The sequence below is a fragment of the Mustelus asterias genome, chromosome 6 (assembly GCF_964213995.1).
Source record: "Mustelus asterias chromosome 6, sMusAst1.hap1.1, whole genome shotgun sequence".
NCBI classification, from domain to species: Eukaryota; Metazoa; Chordata; class Chondrichthyes; order Carcharhiniformes; family Triakidae; genus Mustelus; species Mustelus asterias.
The window spans coordinates 40,401,011-40,421,129 of record NC_135806.1 but is presented as its reverse complement, the minus strand read 5'-3'; the positions used below and the strand labels follow the sequence as shown (position 1 = coordinate 40,421,129).

Here is a 20,119-nt window from a genome sequence, read left to right as displayed (position 1 = left end):
CTTGAAATTGATGGGGAAAATCCTTAAGGGTCACTAGGTAAAAGATCTGATTATAAATCTGTGATCCTTGAGAGTGACCTTGGAACGTAGCAGGTTATAAGTTTGATCCATAAGTTAACCATGTGAAGAAACTGGTTGTAAGCCTCTGAGGTTTATCCTAACGAAATACACTCACTGTATCATAAGATTAACTTGGTAAATTTCCATTTGAGAAACAACCTGTACCATAACCTTTTATGTAGTTAAGCTTTGCAGCATAAAATGCTCCCAGTAACCTGAAGTAGTGTCTTATAAGATATTAAAATTTATACTGATATCCCTAAAAAGCTTCAGGGAATATATGCTAAATATTGTAAGACTTCTTTTATGATGGAAGTAGGAATCTATTGAGTGGCAACAAATGCAATAATTTAAAGTTTTGTCATGTGTTAAATTTTTTGCAGTTTTCTTACACCCCTCCATGTGGCTGCAGAGAGGGCACACAATGATGTTGTCGAAGTTCTTCACAAGCATGGAGCTAAGGTGTGTGTTTTTCTTCAAAGCATCAACTCAAATAGACCAGTGTACCTCTGCCTCACCTTGCTCCCCACTGCAATAGCATTGTGCATTTAGATAATGCCTTTACCACAGTAAAATATTCTGAGGCATTTCACAAGAATGTTATCAAGCAAAATTTGACACCGACCCACGTAAGATGTTAAGACAGGAGATTGGCAAGAAATGCAGGTTTTAAGGAGTGTCTTCATGGAGGAGAGAGATGGGGCAAAGAAGTTTAGAGAAGAAGTTCTAGAGTTTAAGATCTAGGCAGCTGAAGGCATGGCCAAACGTGGTGAGCAACTAAAATCGAGTATGCACAAGAGACCAGAATTGAAGGAGCACAGAGATCTTGGAGGATTGTAGCCCTGGAAGTAATTACAGAATAGGGATGGGTGAGGTCATGGGCACATCACATCAGGTATGGCTGGACCGAAACCAGATTTAATTTGGCAAACAAAATTTAGTGAGAGTTAAGATACAGGGAGCAGAGTTTTTGATGAGAGGTTTATGGAGGGTGGACGATGGGCTGGATGGAAAGCATTAAGAAAGTATAGTTAGAGGTAAGAAAGGCTTTGATAAGGATTTCCGCAGCAGATAAAGGTTGGCAGGTTTGGAAATGGGTGATGTTGATGTTGGTGGGAATGGCAGTCTTGGTGATGAAGTGGATGTATGATGAAGTGGATTTATGGTCAAAAGCTTGTTCTAATATTACACCAAGCTTGCAGGTGATGGTTCAGCCTTAGTGACCAAGAAGAGAGAGAGAATCGGTGGCTATGGAATGGGATTTTTGGTGGGGATGAAAACAATGGCTTTGGACTTCCCAGTTTTCAGTTGAAGGATATTTCTACTCATATAGTACCAATGTTGGTCAAGTTCTGTGACAAATCAGCCAGCTGAGGGTCGAGGAAGGTGGTGGTGAGGTATCGTGTAGGATGTTGTCAGTGTACATCTGGACCTGAATTGTGGTTTCTGACAATTTCACATAGGGGCAGTATGAAGATGAGGGAATCCCTTTACACCCACCAGGTGTTTGATGCTACAAGTGTACGAAGATACAGAGACACTGGAGAAAGTGCAAAAAAAAATTCACAAGAATTATACCACAACTGAGAGCTTATAATTATCAGGAAAGTCTAAGGAACAGGCAGCAATTTTTCTCTAGAAAATAAAAGGCTATATGGTGATCTAATAGAAGTTTTCAAAATTTGTGAACATGTAAGATAGACAAAGTGACAGGACCAAATTTTCATCAAAATGAGCACCCGATCCATGTGTGACTACAACATATATGTTCTATTTTCACATGAGTCCGGTGGGTTGTGTTTTGTGAGCAGGGATGGAATGCATGTGGATTGTGGGTGCATTTGAAAGCCAGTTAGAAGGTCCATCTTGGTCCTCCAGCACAGCAAATCAGCCCCAAACTTTGTTTAAAGATCCCCTCTAAATCTGACCTATCACATTCCCCCAAGCTCCTCCGAATCCCCCATGGCATTTCTATGCCCCCGCGCTATCTCTATATCCCTCACAATCCTCATGACACCTTGTATTCTTCGTAGCCACTCACCCAGTATGCAGTTTGTACAGTTCTTGGAAACCATGCAATAGCAATGGAATTATTTTTTTAAATTGTAGAAACAATATAAGAAAACCCTGAATTCAAACTCACTATTGCTGATACTGGACCAAAAAACCCATGGGAAAAATATTTTAACTGTCTAATAGGTTTTTAAACAATCAGGAAAACATGTATTTTGTTATTATAGGCTTATAAAAGTTTAAAAGGTTCTTGCATCAATAAGGAGCTGTTGAAATCCAACAGCATTCATAACAGAACAGCTGTCATAACAAAAGCCTCCAGTTCCACTGACGGAACAGATTTCCATTTCAAAGTAGTGTTTGTCAATCTGTGTCGGGGGAGCAGATGCAGACCATTTTTAATGTCTTCAGAAGCAGGATTTCTTTAAAAAAGCCAGTTCTGCCAGTCCAGTTATATCGGAACACTAAAGCATAAAAGGACATTGTTTTATATTTTTAAAAATACATAATGGTACTTTCTCCCTTGGAAAAGTACTGCAATGCATGCGAATAAATGTCCAATCCTGATCGATGTAAGGGTCAAATTTGCCTTTGTAAAACAGGTCCCTGTGATGAATCACTGCATTAAAATATATATCAATACAGTACAGCATCTGATTGTTGCATTGAGGATGCCAGAACATTTTACACTTAGTTTACAGAATGCTCCCAAGCAAGCTTTCCATTTTCTTCCACCAAAACCAAATCTCTACCACCAGACGAAAATAGTATGTGGAAGTTAATCAGATTTTTGCCCATTATTTAAAATGGGAACCTTGACGTCAGTGGGGATGGGTGTGTTTCACTTGCTAGGCATTCCTGTCTCACGAAAAGCAAGAGGAAAATGGCGCGGCTTGGGAAAATTGAGAAAAGTTATATTTCCTCAAAAAAAATTCCGTGTTGCCATTTTTGTACCAAAAATCGGCACTGCACCCACAAGAAAATTCAGCCTTAAATGTTTCCATTTGTGGGGATAGGGGTCATAAAATTAAGCTAGCTACCAATAAATCCAATAGGAAATTTAGGAGAATTTAGAAACTTGCAATCACATTGGATAGTTGAGAGAGATGACATAAAGGGATGCCAGATAAGTATGAGGGGGAAAGGAATAAAATGATGTACTAATAGTGAGCTGAAATGGTGAAGGAGGAGACTTCTGTGGAATCTAAGCATCAACATTGACTCGTTGGGCCAAATGGCCTGCCTTTGTGCTGTAAATTGTATGTAAGTAGGAGAGGCCCAAGGATAAATCAAAGATTGCAGCAGAGGTATCAGAGCATGGGTAGAAAGATAATTGGTTGTAGATGATTCTCTGGCTATGACTGATAGGTTAAAAAAAGGGACCAGATGAGGACAGACCCATCCAGCTGGGCAACAGGGCAGAAGCAGTGAGGAGGATGGAGTGGCCAGCCATGCTATAAGCAGGTTGGGAATAGTTTACCACTGGCACGTTGGATATAGATTCATAGAATAGATTCATAGAATTCCTACAGTGCAGAAAGAGGCCAATCGGCCCATCGAGTCTGCACCGACCACAATCCCACCCAGGCCCTATTCCCGTAACCCCTCATATTTACCCTGCTAATCCCCTGACACTAAGGTTAATTTAGCATGGCCAATCAACCTAACCCGCATCTTTGGACTGTGGGAGGAAACCGGAGCACCCGGAGGAAACCCACTCAGACACGGGGAGAATGTGCAAGCTCCACACAGACAGTAACCTGAGGTCAGAATTGAACCCGGGTTCCTGGCGCAGTGAGGCAGAAATGCTTGCCACTGTGCCGTCCCAATATAGCTTGTGACTTTTGAGGGCTGGTTCAGCAATGTGGCAGGGGGGAAATTTGATTGGAGAATTCAAATATGGAGTTTTGGGAAAATAAACACAGATTTTGGAATAAACAACACGTGGAGAGGAAAGGGGCTGTTGAAGATGGAGTGGTAGTTTACAAGGACAGATGGGTCAAGGCTCGGGAATTTGAGTAGAACAATGGTGATGGCTGATTTGAAGAGGAGTGAGACAGCACCTAACAAGGCATGGAAAATAAATTGGATAGTCACCAGTTTAGTTGAATTGGATTGAAGCAGCAGGAAGATGAATCTGATCGATAGGATGTACTTGGGGAGGACATGGCAAGGGAAATAATCGAGAAACTATGAACATTTGCAAATTTAGAAGGGATGCGAATCTTTTGGGAAAATGTGGCTTGGAGCGAAGGAAAAGAGTGGAAGCAACAGGGGCAGGTTTCAAATTTAGTCCATGAGCTCCTTGCATTTTCTGTTGAAGGTGAGGATACAAGTGGCAGTGGTGAAGGGTTTAAGAAGATGATTTGTATTAGGGAAGAGATACTAACGATTATGTTTGCAGTCAGGAACAATGCGTACTTTTAACAGAAGACAGTGGAATTGTATTGTGCTTCATGTTGCCTAAGTAGATTTGGTGAATAATAGCCAAATCATGTGTTTGCTGTATCTGTTTAAATCAGCACCCCAGGGACATGGAGATGAGAACCAGTGGAAATGTATCCCGGTGAGCAAAAGAGCAGTGGTTTTCATGGGGGCAGGGGCATCAAAGGTGGAGGTGAGATTGTGAATTAACAGTTCAGTAGCTGCAATAATATCATGATGAATGAAGGGTTAAAGGCTGGTAAATTTTAAAGTGCTGTTGTGAATGACTTGGGTAGAGTTTTTCCAGAGGCAAGCACAGTAGGAAGGGGAATATGAATATAAAGCAGTGCAACAAAATGATCATAGAAAACCTTATCTGTTATTGACAAGATGGGAGTAGTGAGGCCTTGTGGGGTGGCAAGGTCGAGGGCGTGACCATGAATGAGAGTTGGAAATTTTATATGAAGGGAGAATAGGAGAGTAGAAAATTCAGAGGAGGAAGACATGATCAATTGAGGTGGAGGTTTGAAATCACCAAAAATGAGAAGTTGCTTGGTGCAGACTGAGGGAGAAAAACAATGAAAAGTGAGAATCTTGGCTTGGTATTTGGGTGGTTAAGAATGAACATTTTTTTTAAAAGTGAGAAGGGTGCAAAATGGTAAAATGTTCAAAGGAGGAGGTGATGTTGGAGGCATATTATATAATGATTTGAGCCATGCCACCATCAGAGTAGTCTGACCGGACGATAGGTGATGGAAGGTGCAGACAGCTGGGAAATCTTCCTTTCGATGGAAGATGTAATTCCCTGTCAGCCAGGTTTCCATCAGAACCATAATGTTGATGCAGTTTTCTGAAAAGAAAATTTGGAATGCAGACCATATCCACATCATTACCACACTCAAGTGAAAAACAACTCTTATAAGAACATAAGAACTAGCAACAGGAGTTGAGGATAACCTGACATTTACCAGCATTGTACTCCATCTGCTGGACCCTTGCCCATTCACTTAAACTATCTATATCCCTTTGCAGACTTTGTGTCCTTTGCACATTTTGCTCTGCTTAATTGTGGGGAAATCACTTTTTACCCCTTAGTCAAATTTAATATTTCTTCGCCCTTCTATCTGCACTGTTGCTAAAGCCATTTGCAACCCAACTAATGTTGGGTTGCAAATGGCATCCACTGGCAGTTTGCTCAGATACCAAATCTTTTAAACAACCAGTAATAATGGCTTATTCAAGTATTGGCACTGCAGCCAATCCCAATCCTGTTTTCGCCCACTCATGCTCATGTATTTTTAGTTCTGGATTGGGAGTGTGAACGGATTTTTTCAAAACAATTCTGCTGACTTTAGACAACCAATAATTAAAGCAACTTTTTATTGCCTTCATCCTTTTCTACCGTTTTGTTCTTGCCCTTGCCCTTTTGCACTGCTCTTCTCAGCTCTCAACCTTGCCCTTTTCAGCACAGTGGGTCTGATCTAAGATTTTACTGAGTAACATGACTATTATATATGGTACATTTAGCTACTTAGAAATAGGAAGGCTCTTTATTCTCTGTTGTATGTTTTCCAAGCTCTTTTGTTGCTGGTGGTGTTTCCTCCTGGGGTATGACTGTACAGGAAGCAGTGGTCATTTAGTATCCCCCCCATATAACCATTCTTCACATGTTAGCTGTGCAATGATTGTTGGCAGACAATTTGATTGAATAGAGTATTGTAACCGAGCCGGATCATCCTACACACTTCTCAAAATTAAGAATCACAACTGCTTTTTTTGTTTTGCATGTCCCTTCCTAACCCAGAGACACTAAATTCTCATATACCAACTAAGGGCTGGGAATGGAAGCAATGTGATGTGCCATGTGTCTACTGTTCTACATATTTTAAACAAACTTCAGAGAGTGTCCTGTTGTGAGCAAAGTAATAAATCAGACAGTTTAGTCCAGTTTGATGCTATAATGATTTTGGTACTGTTCAGTTTCATTTTACTGTAAAATAACATTCAACAAGGAAAGGGTTCTTGTGTTGTGGTGAAATTTCTAATGTGTTATTAAAGATGTAAACAAGGAATCTTCTGCCATGACCAATATGCTATTTTCTATAGATCAATGCTTTGGATACGCTTGGTCAAGCAGCTTTACACAGAGCAGCACATGGTGGTCACCTACAGACATGTCGTCTCTTGCTGAGTTATGGCAGCGACCCTTCCATTTTGTCCCTTCAGGGATTTACAGCTGCACAAATGGGGAATGAGTCTGTGCAGCAGATACTCAATGGTAAGTTTAATACAATATGCTATACATTAGGCTATACGTCTGTGGTTTTAGCTCATAAGTTGTAATGTGGCATTAAAAAACACTTTATTGGATTTTAATTTGCTGAATGGGGATAATGGATCGCATGTGCACCTCAGGAGCTTTACTGAATTTGGTAGCACTATTTAGGAGCAGATGTGTAACTCAGGAACCTGACTGAATTTCCACCTCTGCTCCAGGGGGCAATCTTATGCCTTTAAGTAATCCATATAGTTGTGGTGAAGAAGAAACCACTTCCACTTTAATATTAAAAATAAGATAATCTAACATGGTAGGTTCCTTTTTGAAATTGTCTCTTCTGTATCCAATGTTCACTGACGGCCAGTGTGTACACTTACAGATAATGTTGGGAAAAGTTCAGTTTAAAAAAAAAATCTGAAAATTTTAAATCAAAGTAGCAGCAGAATATAATTTTTTCCAACACAAGTGGTCAAATTATCATATCCAATCACTTTGCAACTGAACTAAAATGTTGGATGTAGTAAGAGTTCATTGTTGGAGGATGGGAAGTTCAATACAAAAAATCACCGTACTCTGTTTGGAGGAAAGCAGGGCAATGTTCAAATCATTATTCCTCTCTGAATCATCATCATCATCAGAATACAGATTTGAGGCTGGTCATATATTTCAGTTTTCTGTTTGTGGGATCTTGCTTTGTGGATATTGGCCACTATTTGTCTTCATATCATGAGGATATGATGCAGCCCACTGCATTAATACATAGCTGTGTAAAATATGTTGTAAAATATCTTTCCCAATTGAGAAGGAGCAAAATAATGAGGGAAAAAAAGCAAGCTGCTCAAGCAATGCTTTCTTTTGACACATTACATATGCTGGTGATAATAGGCATTCTAACCCTTCCTTTGTTTTTAATTTAGAGAACGTCCCCTTACACAATTCAGATGTTGATTATCGACTTTTGGAGGCAGCAAAGGCTGGAGACTTGGAAACTGTGAAGGTCTTTAATTTTTATGTAATTTTTAGTAGAAAAGAATTAATGAAACTTCTGTGTTTTCCTTCAGCTTGCCCAAGTTAAAAGTTAATGGTTTTTAAAGGGAGGTATCTGTCCACTTAGTGTTTTTTTTCAATCCCCCCTAGCTAGTGTCAAATGGTTTCTCTCTGCTCCTGGTCTGAGGTAAACATGCTGGGTTGAACTCAAATTATAACAACATGAATGGAGGAACGAGATTACTAGCAGCATTCCTTATTCATGAAATTATTGGTGCTTCCTAACCTTGCGAGGAAATGTCTGAACTTCCTTGGAGTGGCAAACCAGTGTCGGATTGCCACTCTGTGCCCGATTCCTTATTTAAATTTTTTCCTCAGCCCGTCTCACCCGACTTTCCAGCTCAGGTTGGGTGAGACCCAGATGGTGCAGAGCATCCCAAGGGCCCATTGTTGAAGTGCAGCTGAGGCCATATCTCCATTTTTAAGGCATATTGCAGTTAAGAGGTCGAGGGAGGAGGTAAGTATCTAAGATGAGTGGATAGGATTTAGGGGTTGGGAGGTGCATGGTCTGCATCTCAAGTCATGCCTTGGAGGGTGGTGGAGTGGTGGATGCCGGGCCATGAGGTGGTGGTGTCGGTCCTTGGTGGGGTGGGGGTTGAGATCGTGCCTCGGGTCAGTTCAGGCCTGCAGGTGAGAGATTGGGGAAGAGGGTGGTGGGAAATGTTTGGGAAACAGTCAAGGGTGTGGATGGAGTACCGTGGCGGTCACACTGGGTCTTTACAATAGCTATGTCACAAATACTGAAGGTGTAAATATATGAAGAGTTATCTAGAAATTAGAGTCCAAAAGTAAAATAGAAATACTTGTCATAGTTTTCATATCTGTGCAAAAAGAAACATTTTAAAGTATAAGATACCAGTAACGATCAAAAATCAATATAGCTGAACTTACCTCTTTCACAAAGCTTTTGATTACATCGCCTAATCTTTACTTGTATGTCTTCATGTCAGATTTTATTTGATCACATACCCGTGAAGTACCTTTGGATATATTGCTATTCTAAAGGAGCTATAGTTGTAAGAAGCTATAGTTGTAAGAAGCTATAGTTGTAAGAATAAATAATTACATGTAAAAGAATAAACTCTATGCAGTGAAAAATGTTTTTGGTCATCTATCATAATATTTGTTTATCTGGCAATTTTTATGCATTGCTCTCCTGTGAAGCACTTTGAAATATTCAAGATGCTATGTAAATGCAGGTTGTTACAAGTAATTTGGCATCAATAGTACATCATAATTTTAAATTACTTCTATCAGAAAGAAATGCTGATGCCAAGGCTGTAGGCAGTGAGTCTTGACAAAAGTGGTAATTAAAATCAAATCTTGTAAAAATGTGTAAATAGTCAGTTTATCTAAAAATATTACTACATTTGAGGCCCAAAGGTCTTGTGGATTAAGGTGTTACTCAAACTAATTTGGGCAAAAGAATGAAATTTAAGGCCAAAAGCTTGAGGACTTGAAGTTCTGATTGTCTACAATGATGTCCCTTTTGCAACAAAACCCAGGTAACTTGCTCAGTCAACTCGCAAAGCTTTCTCTTCTCATTACCATTAAATATTAATATAAAAAGCAGATTCTCCTCTATATATATATAATATATATATATATATAAAATATATAAAACATCATTCTATATTCTTTATTGTTCAGATTTATAGATGGTGTAGATGGAACAATAAGCAAAAATGTGGTGCTGCAATTTAATGGATTGCTGTCTTGTAATTTTTGGAATTTACTTCCATTAAGCCAGACTAAATGAAGTGAAAGTAAAGCTACTCATTAAGTCAATCTAATTTTACTTCAGTGAGCTTGTTACATAAAAAACAAAGCAGAAATCCAAAATTTTTTACTGATAAGTCTGCAATTTTATATTAAAGCAATTGTGCACAACCCAGAATGTGAACTGCAGAGATCTGGAAGGACGACACTCCACCCCACTACATTTTGCAGCAGGTTACAATCGGGTGGCTGTTGTTGAGTACCTGCTTCATCATGGAGCTGATGTGCATGCCAAAGACAAGGGGTATGTCTGTGTACACTTTGGGACTCAGGCTGTTTCATATAAAAATTATTTTTTTTAAAAGGAAGGGGGAGGCAGGTTTGATATGTTATATGTTTTATTGTAAAATAGAAAGCTATGCAGTTAAACTACCTGTGAAGAAAGTCTTATGTGGATCAAATTTACAATAATTATCCATTGAAATGTCAAAAATTTGTATTTATCTATTTAAAATTAAATTTACTTGGCACTTAGGAAGGAATTCAATGTTTGTTGCCGCCATCCCTAACCCAAGGATAATCACTACATGGAGGTTGACCACATGAAAGTAAAAACTTCAGACTCTGTTGAGGCATGGTGAACCTAGAAAAAGAACACTTTGTGGGGGAACAAAATTGAAGTTAGACTCAATTTAAAGTTTCATATTTTAAATTAATTTGAATAAACAGCTGAGAGTAATCATTTTATTTAATGGAATATATGCATTGCTAAAATTAGATCAAAGGGCTAGACATGAATTTTAAGCTATGCATTTGTTAAAGTCATTATTTAATGAATTGACACAAATATTGAGTTTCTCAGTACTAAGCAATTTGCATTGGACAGAATTAGTGAAGTAAGCTAAAAGTGAACCCTGAAGCCAGCTTTCCCCAAGCCCCAATATGCTTACAGGTGAGTAGTTGAGGTGAGCCATACAGATCATTCAGACCTGAAATTCCTTTCCGTCCCAGATGACTGAATTAATTCATTTCAGCCAAGATTTTGGCATTTGTGTTGCACTTGATTTCGCCACCTGTGAATTAGGCAAGGGGAAATCGAACCGAGTTTCTTGTCTTTACTGCTTCCCTACAGAGAACGTGTCTGTGTAGAATTCAGATAAGGACAGTTTCTGATCCTCTGGTACTCCCCATCTCCGCATTGCCTGAAAGACTTGCATATGATTAGAAGCAGGCTCTTGGTGCCAACAACACCAGCACGCAATTATGCTTTCAGGGATGAAGAGATGAAAATTGGTAACGATGTGTCCTATTCTGCTGTCAGAGGTTACCCAGACCTGCAAACAAGTTTTAAAAGTGCAATTAATTTTGTGTGTCAATGCCCATTATTAATAAGTTATTAAAAAGTGTCTAAATTTGCATTTACAATTTTTGATTGAGATTACATAGGACTTATTAGGTCATTCAGCCCTTGGAGCCTGCTCCACCATTTGATAAGGTCATGGCTGATCTGATTGTGCTCTCAACTCCGCTTTCCTGTCTGGCCCCCAATACCCTTGTCTATTAAAAATCTACCTAGCTCAACCTTAAATAAATTCAATGACCCAGCATCCATTGCTTTTTGTAGAAGAGAATTCAACAGACTACTCTTTGAGAGAAAAAAGGTTTCCTCATCTATGTCTTAAAAAGCAGACCTCTTGCTTTTTAAATGATGTACCCCTGTTCTAGTCTCCCCCACAAGAGAAAACATCCACCAGCATCCACCCTATCAAGTCACCTCAGGATCTTATATTTTTTAATAAACTCACCTTTCATTTTTCTATAATCCAATGGGTATAGGCCCAACCTGTTCAACTTTTCTATGTGAGATAAGCCCTTCTTTCTCGGAATTAGTCAAGTGAACCTTCCCTGTATTGCTTTGAATGCAGTTATATCTTTTTTTCAAATAAGGAGACCAAAAAGGCGCACACTAAATAACCACTCCATTAGATACAGCATGCCAACATGAGAAAGACTAATTTATCCCTACTCTCTGCTTCCTGTTAACCCTTTATCCATGTTAATATGATATTACCCCAACAACATGTGCTCTTATTTTTGTGTAGTAATCTTTGAAGTGGCACTTTATCAAATACCGTAATTTGTACAAATGTAGTAGTTGTTAAATTTGAACTCTTCGTCCTTTAGGGGTTTAGTGCCCTTGCACAATGCCTGCTCGTATGGACATTATGAAGTAGCAGAATTGCTGGTGAGGCATGGTGCCTCAGTGAATGTGGCTGATCTTTGGAAGTTCACACCTCTGCATGAAGCTGCAGCCAAAGGCAAATATGAGATTTGTAAATTACTGTTAAAGGTATGTGGTTTACAATCTGAAAGACTTGTATATAGGCTTGGAATGTCTGCTAAATACTATCAGATCCCCCCCATGTGCATCTTATGAAGAAGTCTGATAAAAATTACCATCACCTCTCAACACACATATCATTGTTTATCTATCTAGAATGTTATACAGACTTTAACACCAAAAGTTTTGACTTCCAGGTAAAAATAATAAAGACAGCTTTTGTTTGAGATGTTACTATAGATCACATGATAATATACTTGATTTCAGATTAGTGTGTCTGTATTTGAAATTTGAGGTCAACTAAGTTAATGTCCTCCACACTAGATTTTGGAATTTAGTTGTCTAAGGATCTTGTTTACTGCAGCAATTACTGTAAGAGGGCTGAAAGCAAAGGGGTAAAAGTTATGTTACAGTTGTACAGGGCACTGATTAGATCCTCTCTGGAATACTGCAATTGTTTCTGGGCATTGAGCCCCAGGAAGAATATGCCTTGGAGGAAGTGCATCAAATACTCACCAGAATGGTGCCGTGGTTAGAGGAATTAAATTATGAACGTAGATGAGGTTGTATTCACTTGTATGTAGAAGAAGAAGATGAGCAAGGAGTTAAAATGAAAGCTGAAGAGAAACTATTTCCTCTAATTGAGGAGTGTGAAGTAAGGGGCATAATCTCTCAATCTTTTATTCTGTCGTGAGATTTTGGCACTGCCGGTCAGGCCAGCATTTGTTGCCCATCTTTAATTGCCCTTGAGATGGTGGTGGTGAGCTGCAGCCTTGAATTGCTGGAATCCATCTGGTGCCGATTTCCATAGTACTGCGAGGAAGGAAGTTCTAGGATTTTCATCCAGCAACATTGAAGGAATGGTGATGTAGTTCCAAGTCAAGATTGTGTGTAGCTTGGAGGGGAACTTGGTGGTGGTGTCCCCATGCATCTGCTGCCCTTCTAGGTGGTAAAAGTGGTCGTGGATTTAGAAAGTGCTATTGAAAGAACCTTGGTGAGTTGCTGCAGTGCATATTGTTTATAGTACACACTGCTGCCACTGTGTGTCAGTGGTAAAGGGAGTGAATGTTTAAATGGTGGATGGGATGCAAATCAAGCAGGCTGCTTTGTCCTGGGTGGTGTCTAGCTTCTTGGATATTTTGGAGCCTCACTCGTCCAGGAAAGTGGACAGTATTCCATCGCTCCTGACTTTTTGACTTGTAAGTGGTGGACAGGCTTTGGGGAGTCAGGAGATGATGTACTTGCCTCAGAATTCTCCACCTCTGACCTGCTTTTGTAACTACAATATTTATATGGCTAGTCCAGTTCAGTTTCTGATCAGTGGTAATCCCCAGGATGTTGCAAGTGGCATATTCAATGCCATTGAATGTCATAAGGAGATGGTTAGATTCTCCCATGTTGGAGATGGTCATTGCCTGGCAATGTGTGGTGGGAATATTATTAGAGTTAGACTGCCTGGATTGATGTTAGAAAGTATTTCTCACATAAAGGATAGTAAAAATCTAGAACTCTCTGCTTCAGAAACTTGTTACAGTTTGATTGATTCAAAGTTTCAAAACTGAGATTGATAGAATTTTTTATTCTGCATGGATATGAAGCATTATGAAACCAAGATGGATAAATGGAGTTAAGTTATAGATCAGTCCTAATCTAATTGAATAATGGAACATGCTGAAGGGTTGAATGATCTGCTGCTGTTGCTAAGTGCCATTAAGAATGGGAGCATCTCTAAATATATTATAATGGTTGCCTTCATTTTCCTCAGCATGGAGCTGACCCAACAAAGAAGAACAGAGATGGGAACACACCTCTGGATCTTGTAAAAGAAGGGGACACAGATATTCAGGACTTACTAAGAGGAGATGCTGCTCTGCTCGATGCTGCCAAGAAAGGCTGCCTAGCTAGGGTACAGAAGTTGTGTACCCCAGAAAACATTAATTGCAGAGATACTCAAGGAAGGAACTCAACACCACTTCATCTTGCAGGTAAGATCTTGTCTAAATGTTGTCTCAAACTTTGCTGGTCCATTCTTTTTGCTGACCTTCTGTTAATTTGATCTAAATTCTCACTCAGGTTTACACTGTTCCAGTTCAGCATTCTGTTTTCATGATAAAACTATTATTATTCCCATTTTCCAATTGTTCACCAACATTCACATCAGTTATTTCTCCTTTTTAATTTACTAAAGCAATCGTGGTGCTGTTTGAAGTTTGATCAATGGTGACTGCTGTTCGGGGATGAACAGGGGCAAAGCCAGATGGTTGCCATGAAACATCTGTTCGCCACAGCGATTTGATTTGGAATATACTGTCTGAAAGGGTGGTGAAAGGAAATGCAGTAGTAGTGGTCAAAAGAAAATTGGATAAATATTTGAAGGGGTAAACATAGGTCTATGGGGAAAGAGCAGGGAGAGAAATTAATTGGACAATTCTACCAAAGACCCAGCACAGGTATGATATGCCGAATGGCCTCTTTTCAGCATGGTATATTGCCGAATTGTAACCTAAACCCAATGACAGGAAGAAAGGAAAAGGGAAAATGCAGCATTACCTGGTTGTAGAGATTCAACGTAGTACTGAAGATAACACTGTATTGCAAGGGAGAAAAGAAATCTTCAAGGACCTTGTTGCATGAAAATTGATAGCTATGTTTCTGTAAAATAGTGACTACACTTCATTGCTTATAAAGCCCTTTAGAGTTCCTTAATGTGAAAGGCAGTATATAAATAAACACTTTCCTTTCTAAAATAAAATATTTAACAGCAACAGATGGTTTATGAAAAATAACCCTCTTTTCATAACTTAAATGTTCCATCCCAGGCAATATCCTGGTGAACTCCTCTGCATCCCCTCCAGTGCAATCACATCCTTCCTATAATGCGGTGACCAGAACTGCACATAGTCCTCTAGCTGTGGCCTTACTTAAGTTCTATACAATTCCAACATGACTTCCCTGCTTTTGTAATCTATGCCTTGATTGATATATGCCTTTTTCACACCCTACTAACATGTGCTTCCACCTTCAGAGATCTGTGGGCAAACACGCCTTTATCCCACAGAACTTCCTAGTGTCCTACCGTTCATTGAATGCTTCCTTGTCAAATTACTCCTTCCTCACTTTTCAGGATTAAATTCCATCTGTCACTTATCTGCCCATTTGTCCATCCTGTCTATATCATCTTGTAGCCCAAAACATTCTGCCTCACTGTTAACCACCCATCCAATCTTTGTGACATCCACAAACTTACTGATCCAACCCCCACATAGTCATCTATGCCATTATGACATAGGGGACCCAACACAGATGATCAGGAAGTTCCTGAAATAGCAAATTCTGTGAAACACATACACATGCACACATACTAAATGTACCAAAAAGAACAGAAAAATGTACATGCATTTTTAATTAATGTGTTTTTATTTGATAGCTGGCTATAATAACCTCGAAGTTGCTGATTATCTTCTGGAGCATGGTGCAGATGTTAATGCACAAGACAAAGGGGGCCTTATTCCCCTCCATAATGCAGCATCCTATGGGGTAAGAAAACACTACGTTATCTTCACCTGCCACTAATTTTCATCAAACGAAGCTGGATGTAGCCAGTATCTATACATAAAGAAGGCACGTATGCCATCAGCAATTGATACTCAATCACGCCGACTTTTGGGCTCGATTGTAATCTGGGATTTGAGGAATTTCTTCAGTTTTTTTTCCCCTTAAATTTGGCTTAAGAATCTTTCTGCCTATCTAGGAAATTGCGTGACAGTGAGAGATGCGAGGGGAGGAGTGTTGGGGCAAATGGTTTGTAAGTGTTACACCTCATGAGGATGAAAGAAGCTTGATGGGCAAGCTGCTGTTTGTCTATCCTTTTTAATATATTTGTCTAACTAAGATATAATTATTTAAGTCAACAAAATCAGGCTGAAATGTAATTATGAAGTGTACAGATCAGTAAATAGATTGAAAATCAGAAACAGATTAAGAATGTATTTGTCAGGAAACGATTCGATTTTGTTTTTTGTTTTTTTTGAAGAACATGACAAAAGCTTTGGAGTCAAATGTTCCCATTGTTTGTTATAGTCAGAGGAATAAAGCATGAATTGATATTCTTGATTTTCAATGTAGAATGTTGCAATATTGAAGCAGACCATTCAGAGCTTTGAGTTTCAGAAATTACAGCACAGAAACACCATTTGACTGATTACAGCTGTGCTGTTGCCACTGCTTCAGCTGGATTAATTTCGTTTCCATCCTTTTTCCAATATTCTTTTCCAAATATATTTGAATGTAGGTAAAACTGCATTTTTAAAGCACTATTTTGCTTTCCTTTCAGCATGTGGATATAGCAGCGCTTTTAATCAAATATAACACCTGCGTCAATGCAACTGATAAATGGGCCTTCACTCCGTTGCATGAAGCAGCACAGAAAGGAAGGACACAACTTTGTGCTCTGCTATTGGCACATGGAGCGGATCCTACCATGAAGAACCAGGAAGGGCAGACTCCTTTAGATTTGGCTACAGTATGTTCTAATTTCAAATAATATCAAGTATTTGATGATTTACATTTTGCTAATGCGTATTTATGTTATTGATGACGGGCTACATAAATTGATGGTTAATATTTTAGAACTTTTAGTGCGTTAACATTTCTGATGCAATGCACTTATAAAATGCTGTTGTTTTTCTTTTTTCAGGCTGATGACATCAGGGCCTTGCTCGTTGATGCTATGCCACCAGAAGCCCTCCCTAGTTGTTATAAACCTCAGGCAACTGTTGTTAGTGGAGCAGTGATCTCTCCAGCCTCAACTCCATCTTGTTTGTCTGCTGCTAGCAGTATAGATAACCTGACTGGCCCACTTGCAGAGCTAGCTGTTGGTGGTGCCTCAGGTGCAGCTGATGGAGCTACTGGCACTGAGAGAAAAGAAGGGGAAGGTAGGCTGACTGAAACAAATCTTCTGTTGTAGCAATTGTGGGCAAAGTCTTGCATATTTGTGCTTTCAGGAAAGAACTCGACAGTGTTAGATTAATGCAAGGTGTTTTATTTGAAAAGATCACCAGCATACTGCATAGCCTATGATAAAATAACCTAAGCAATTGTGAATTTCCCTTTGAAACATGGAAAGAAGGCTTGCGATATTTGGAACTTCTGAACTTTTGCTGAATACAGTCAGTTTAGTCAATTTGGCTGGAGTTACCTAGTAAAGAACCGCATTTCCAAGTGATTACCTACTCGAAAGCTTATCACCAGGATTTTGATTAAGCACAATGGATTTGACTGAGGTGTTGCATTTGCTGACTGGCAGTGCACACCAAGTCATCTACACGTGTGTCTTTTTAAAAATTTGTTGTTAGGATTTTAGCAATGTTGGCATAGTCATGTTTGCCCCTAATTGTCCTGTGAAGATGATGGGAGACCATGAACCTACTAGTGCTTCCAAGTTTTATTAGGGAACGCTAATGCCTGGTGACATTAAAGGAACATAGATATATATCCAAGTCAGGGTGCTGTGTGGTTTGGAAGGGAACTTGGAAGTGGAATTCCCATCACATTGCTGCTCTGGTTCCCTGAGAGAGTAGTTGTGGAGCTGAATTATTGCATTTTGTATATGCTGGAGCCTCAGCTTGCTAGCGATGGTGAGGGTGGCTGTTATGATTGGTACTGTTCTTGCTCTTCCTTGCATGTTGTTGATCTTTCACACATCCAGGCAATTGGTCAGTATACATCACACACTTATGCACTTGTTGATGGTGGAGAGACATTGGGAGGTCAGGTGGTGAACAATAATTCTCTCTAAACAGCACAGCCCTGCAGCAATCAAAAGTTCTCCCACAGGCCATGTAAAGTCACCCCCTTTAAATTAGCCTGCATGCAGCCCCATGCAAAATAATTTAAAGGGCCTGCGCACTTAAACAAATTGGCTGAACACTACAAAAATAAATGGTATGTTGGTGGTACGCATGTTATATCCAACGCCTCTCCTGCAACCACTGTTTTTCAATTTTTACAAATGCTGAATGTCTGCAATTCAATTGTTGTTAAAGCAGCTGAATTACACCTTCAGATAGCTGACCCAGGCTAACATCATTATCGCCTTTCAGTAATGCGAAGCTCAGACTATTTATTAAGATGTTCGCAGAAGATCCCAGGCACAATTGGGAAGTGGAACAGGGAGTTCTGGTGACATGTGCAATGTTATCTTATTGCTGCGTGCAGACATTGCTATGTGCAAGGTGTCTGCCTATATACTCTGTGTGAAGTGCGTTAGTATGATTGAAGCTATGATAAAATGCTGTAATACAGAATATATTTTCTCGTGTTTTTAATATTCATGCATTTAGTCTGATATTGAAAAATTTGAACTGTTGTTTTTTTTTCAGTTACTGTACTTGACATGAACATTAACCAGTTTCTTAAAAGTCTAGGCTTGGATCATCTGCGGGATATTTTTGAAAGAGAACAGGTAAGTGAAAATCAAAATAAAAACTGAAATACTCAGCAAATCAGGCAGCATTTGTGATGTGAGAAACTTAATGGGTGGGATTTTCCAGCCGTGCTTACCCCAAAACCAGAAAATCCTGCCAGAGGTCAACAGACCTTTCCATGGTCCACCCCTCGCCCGTTACGATTCCGTGGCAGGCGGAACAGGAAAATTTGCCCCAGTATTTCAGGTTGTTGATCTTTCAGCAGAACAGGAACAAGTTATGGAACGGGTTTGAAGCAAGTACAGAGGCAGTTGAAGCAGGTGGGGCTGTAGAACAAAAGGTCTCTTGATAGCTTGGAGAGATTAAATAGCAAAAGGAGATGGCAATGGGACAAGTAAAGAAACAAAAAATGGGTCATGAGGAGGCTTAATCAGAATAGCAGACACCTCACCAACAGCTGCCATCCAAACAAATGGAGACAGAGGCTATAATCTGAAATTGTTGAACTCCCATGTTGTGTTCAGAAGACTGTGAAATGCCCAATTGAAAGATGAGGTGCTGTTCCTCAAGCTTACATTGAGCTTCATTAGAAGGTTCAAGGACACAAGTTAGATTAGGAGTGGGGCGGCGAATTCTAAAGAGAGGCAATCAGAAGCTTGGGGCCACATGCACTGCATACATTGTGCTGCAAAGCAATCACTCAATCTGCCTTTGGTCCACCCTAATGTAAAGGAGACCATATTGTGAGCAGCACATTTGGTACACTAAACTAAAAGTACCACCAATAAATTGCTGTTTCGCCTGGAAATAGTGTTGTGGGGCCCTGGAAAGGAGGAAAGGAGGAGGTAAAAACGCAGTTGTTGCATCTCCTGCACTTGCACAGGATGGTGCTGAGAGAAGAGGATGAGTTTTTGGTGATAAGTGAGGGGTGAACATCGATGTCTCAGAACTACTGGTACCTTGGGAATGTTGAGAGGGGATGATATGTTCATGGTGGAACGTGAAAATCAAAGTTTTATTAGCTTGGAAGTGACATTTTAAAAATTGAATAGCTGTTTCCTCAGCTCCAGGATTTGATGATGTGCTGAAATTTTCAGATCACTTTGGACGTGCTGGCAGACATGGGACATGAGGAGCTGAAAGAAATTGGAATTAACGCTTATGGGCACCGTCATAAATTAATCAAGGGTGTTGAACGGCTGCTTGGGGGACAGCAAGGTAAACTGAATTAATATAAGTTTGAAACTAGTTATTTTTAGGAGCTGCTGAACAAAATTTTAAAACTACATGCTGAACCTTTATGACTCAGGAAACTAAAACCTTTGCCTCACTAATTGTGGAATGTCTTGTTGAACAAGTTATTTCAACCAAAGTTTAATCTTATGAGTTTAGCCGAATCCTATCAAGTTTTTTTGTTTTGATTGTCTCTTGCAAAGAGTTCGCTACTTCTGAGCATTGTGTGTATTGTAAAATCAGCAAGTTTCAATGTTACCAGCCAGTAGAACTTTGCATTTGTAGTCCAAGGCATTGGTGAGAACAGACCTAGGTACTGTATCCAGTTTTGGTCACCTTACTTAAGGAAATACATACTTGCATTGGAAGCAGGTTAAAGAAGATTCACTGGGCTGATTTTTGGGATGATGGCCTGTCCTATGAGGAATAGTTGAACAGGTTGGGTGTATACTCATTGGAATTTAGAAGAATGAGAAGTGGTGATCTTATTGAAACATAAAAGTTTCTGAGAGAGCTTGACAGGGTAGATGCTGAAAGGATGTTTCCCCTCTTGGGGAGTCTAGAACAAGGGGACACAGT

At 39.6% G+C, this 20,119-nt stretch overlaps 1 protein-coding gene across 3 annotated transcripts in view; it reads left to right on the top strand.

The window, feature by feature from the left end:
* Window positions 1-20,119, top strand: part of tnksa (tankyrase, TRF1-interacting ankyrin-related ADP-ribose polymerase a) — a 141,690-nt gene that overhangs the window by 98,181 nt on the left and 23,390 nt on the right. For 2 of the 3 annotated variants that reach the window (XM_078214203.1, XM_078214201.1), the window contains 11 exons: window positions 444-522; window positions 6,604-6,775; window positions 7,693-7,772; window positions 9,700-9,845; window positions 11,726-11,891; window positions 13,648-13,867; window positions 15,310-15,419; window positions 16,216-16,404; window positions 16,579-16,816; window positions 18,263-18,345; window positions 19,405-19,525. In XM_078214203.1, coding sequence (XP_078070329.1) covers window positions 444-522; window positions 6,604-6,775; window positions 7,693-7,772; window positions 9,700-9,845; window positions 11,726-11,891; window positions 13,648-13,867; window positions 15,310-15,419; window positions 16,216-16,404; window positions 16,579-16,816; window positions 18,263-18,345; window positions 19,405-19,525 — 1,604 coding nt within the window. The remainder of the gene's footprint in view (window positions 1-443; window positions 523-6,603; window positions 6,776-7,692; window positions 7,773-9,699; window positions 9,846-11,725; window positions 11,892-13,647; window positions 13,868-15,309; window positions 15,420-16,215; window positions 16,405-16,578; window positions 16,817-18,262; window positions 18,346-19,404; window positions 19,526-20,119) is intronic. The other variant, XM_078214202.1, reaches the window with a different exon arrangement.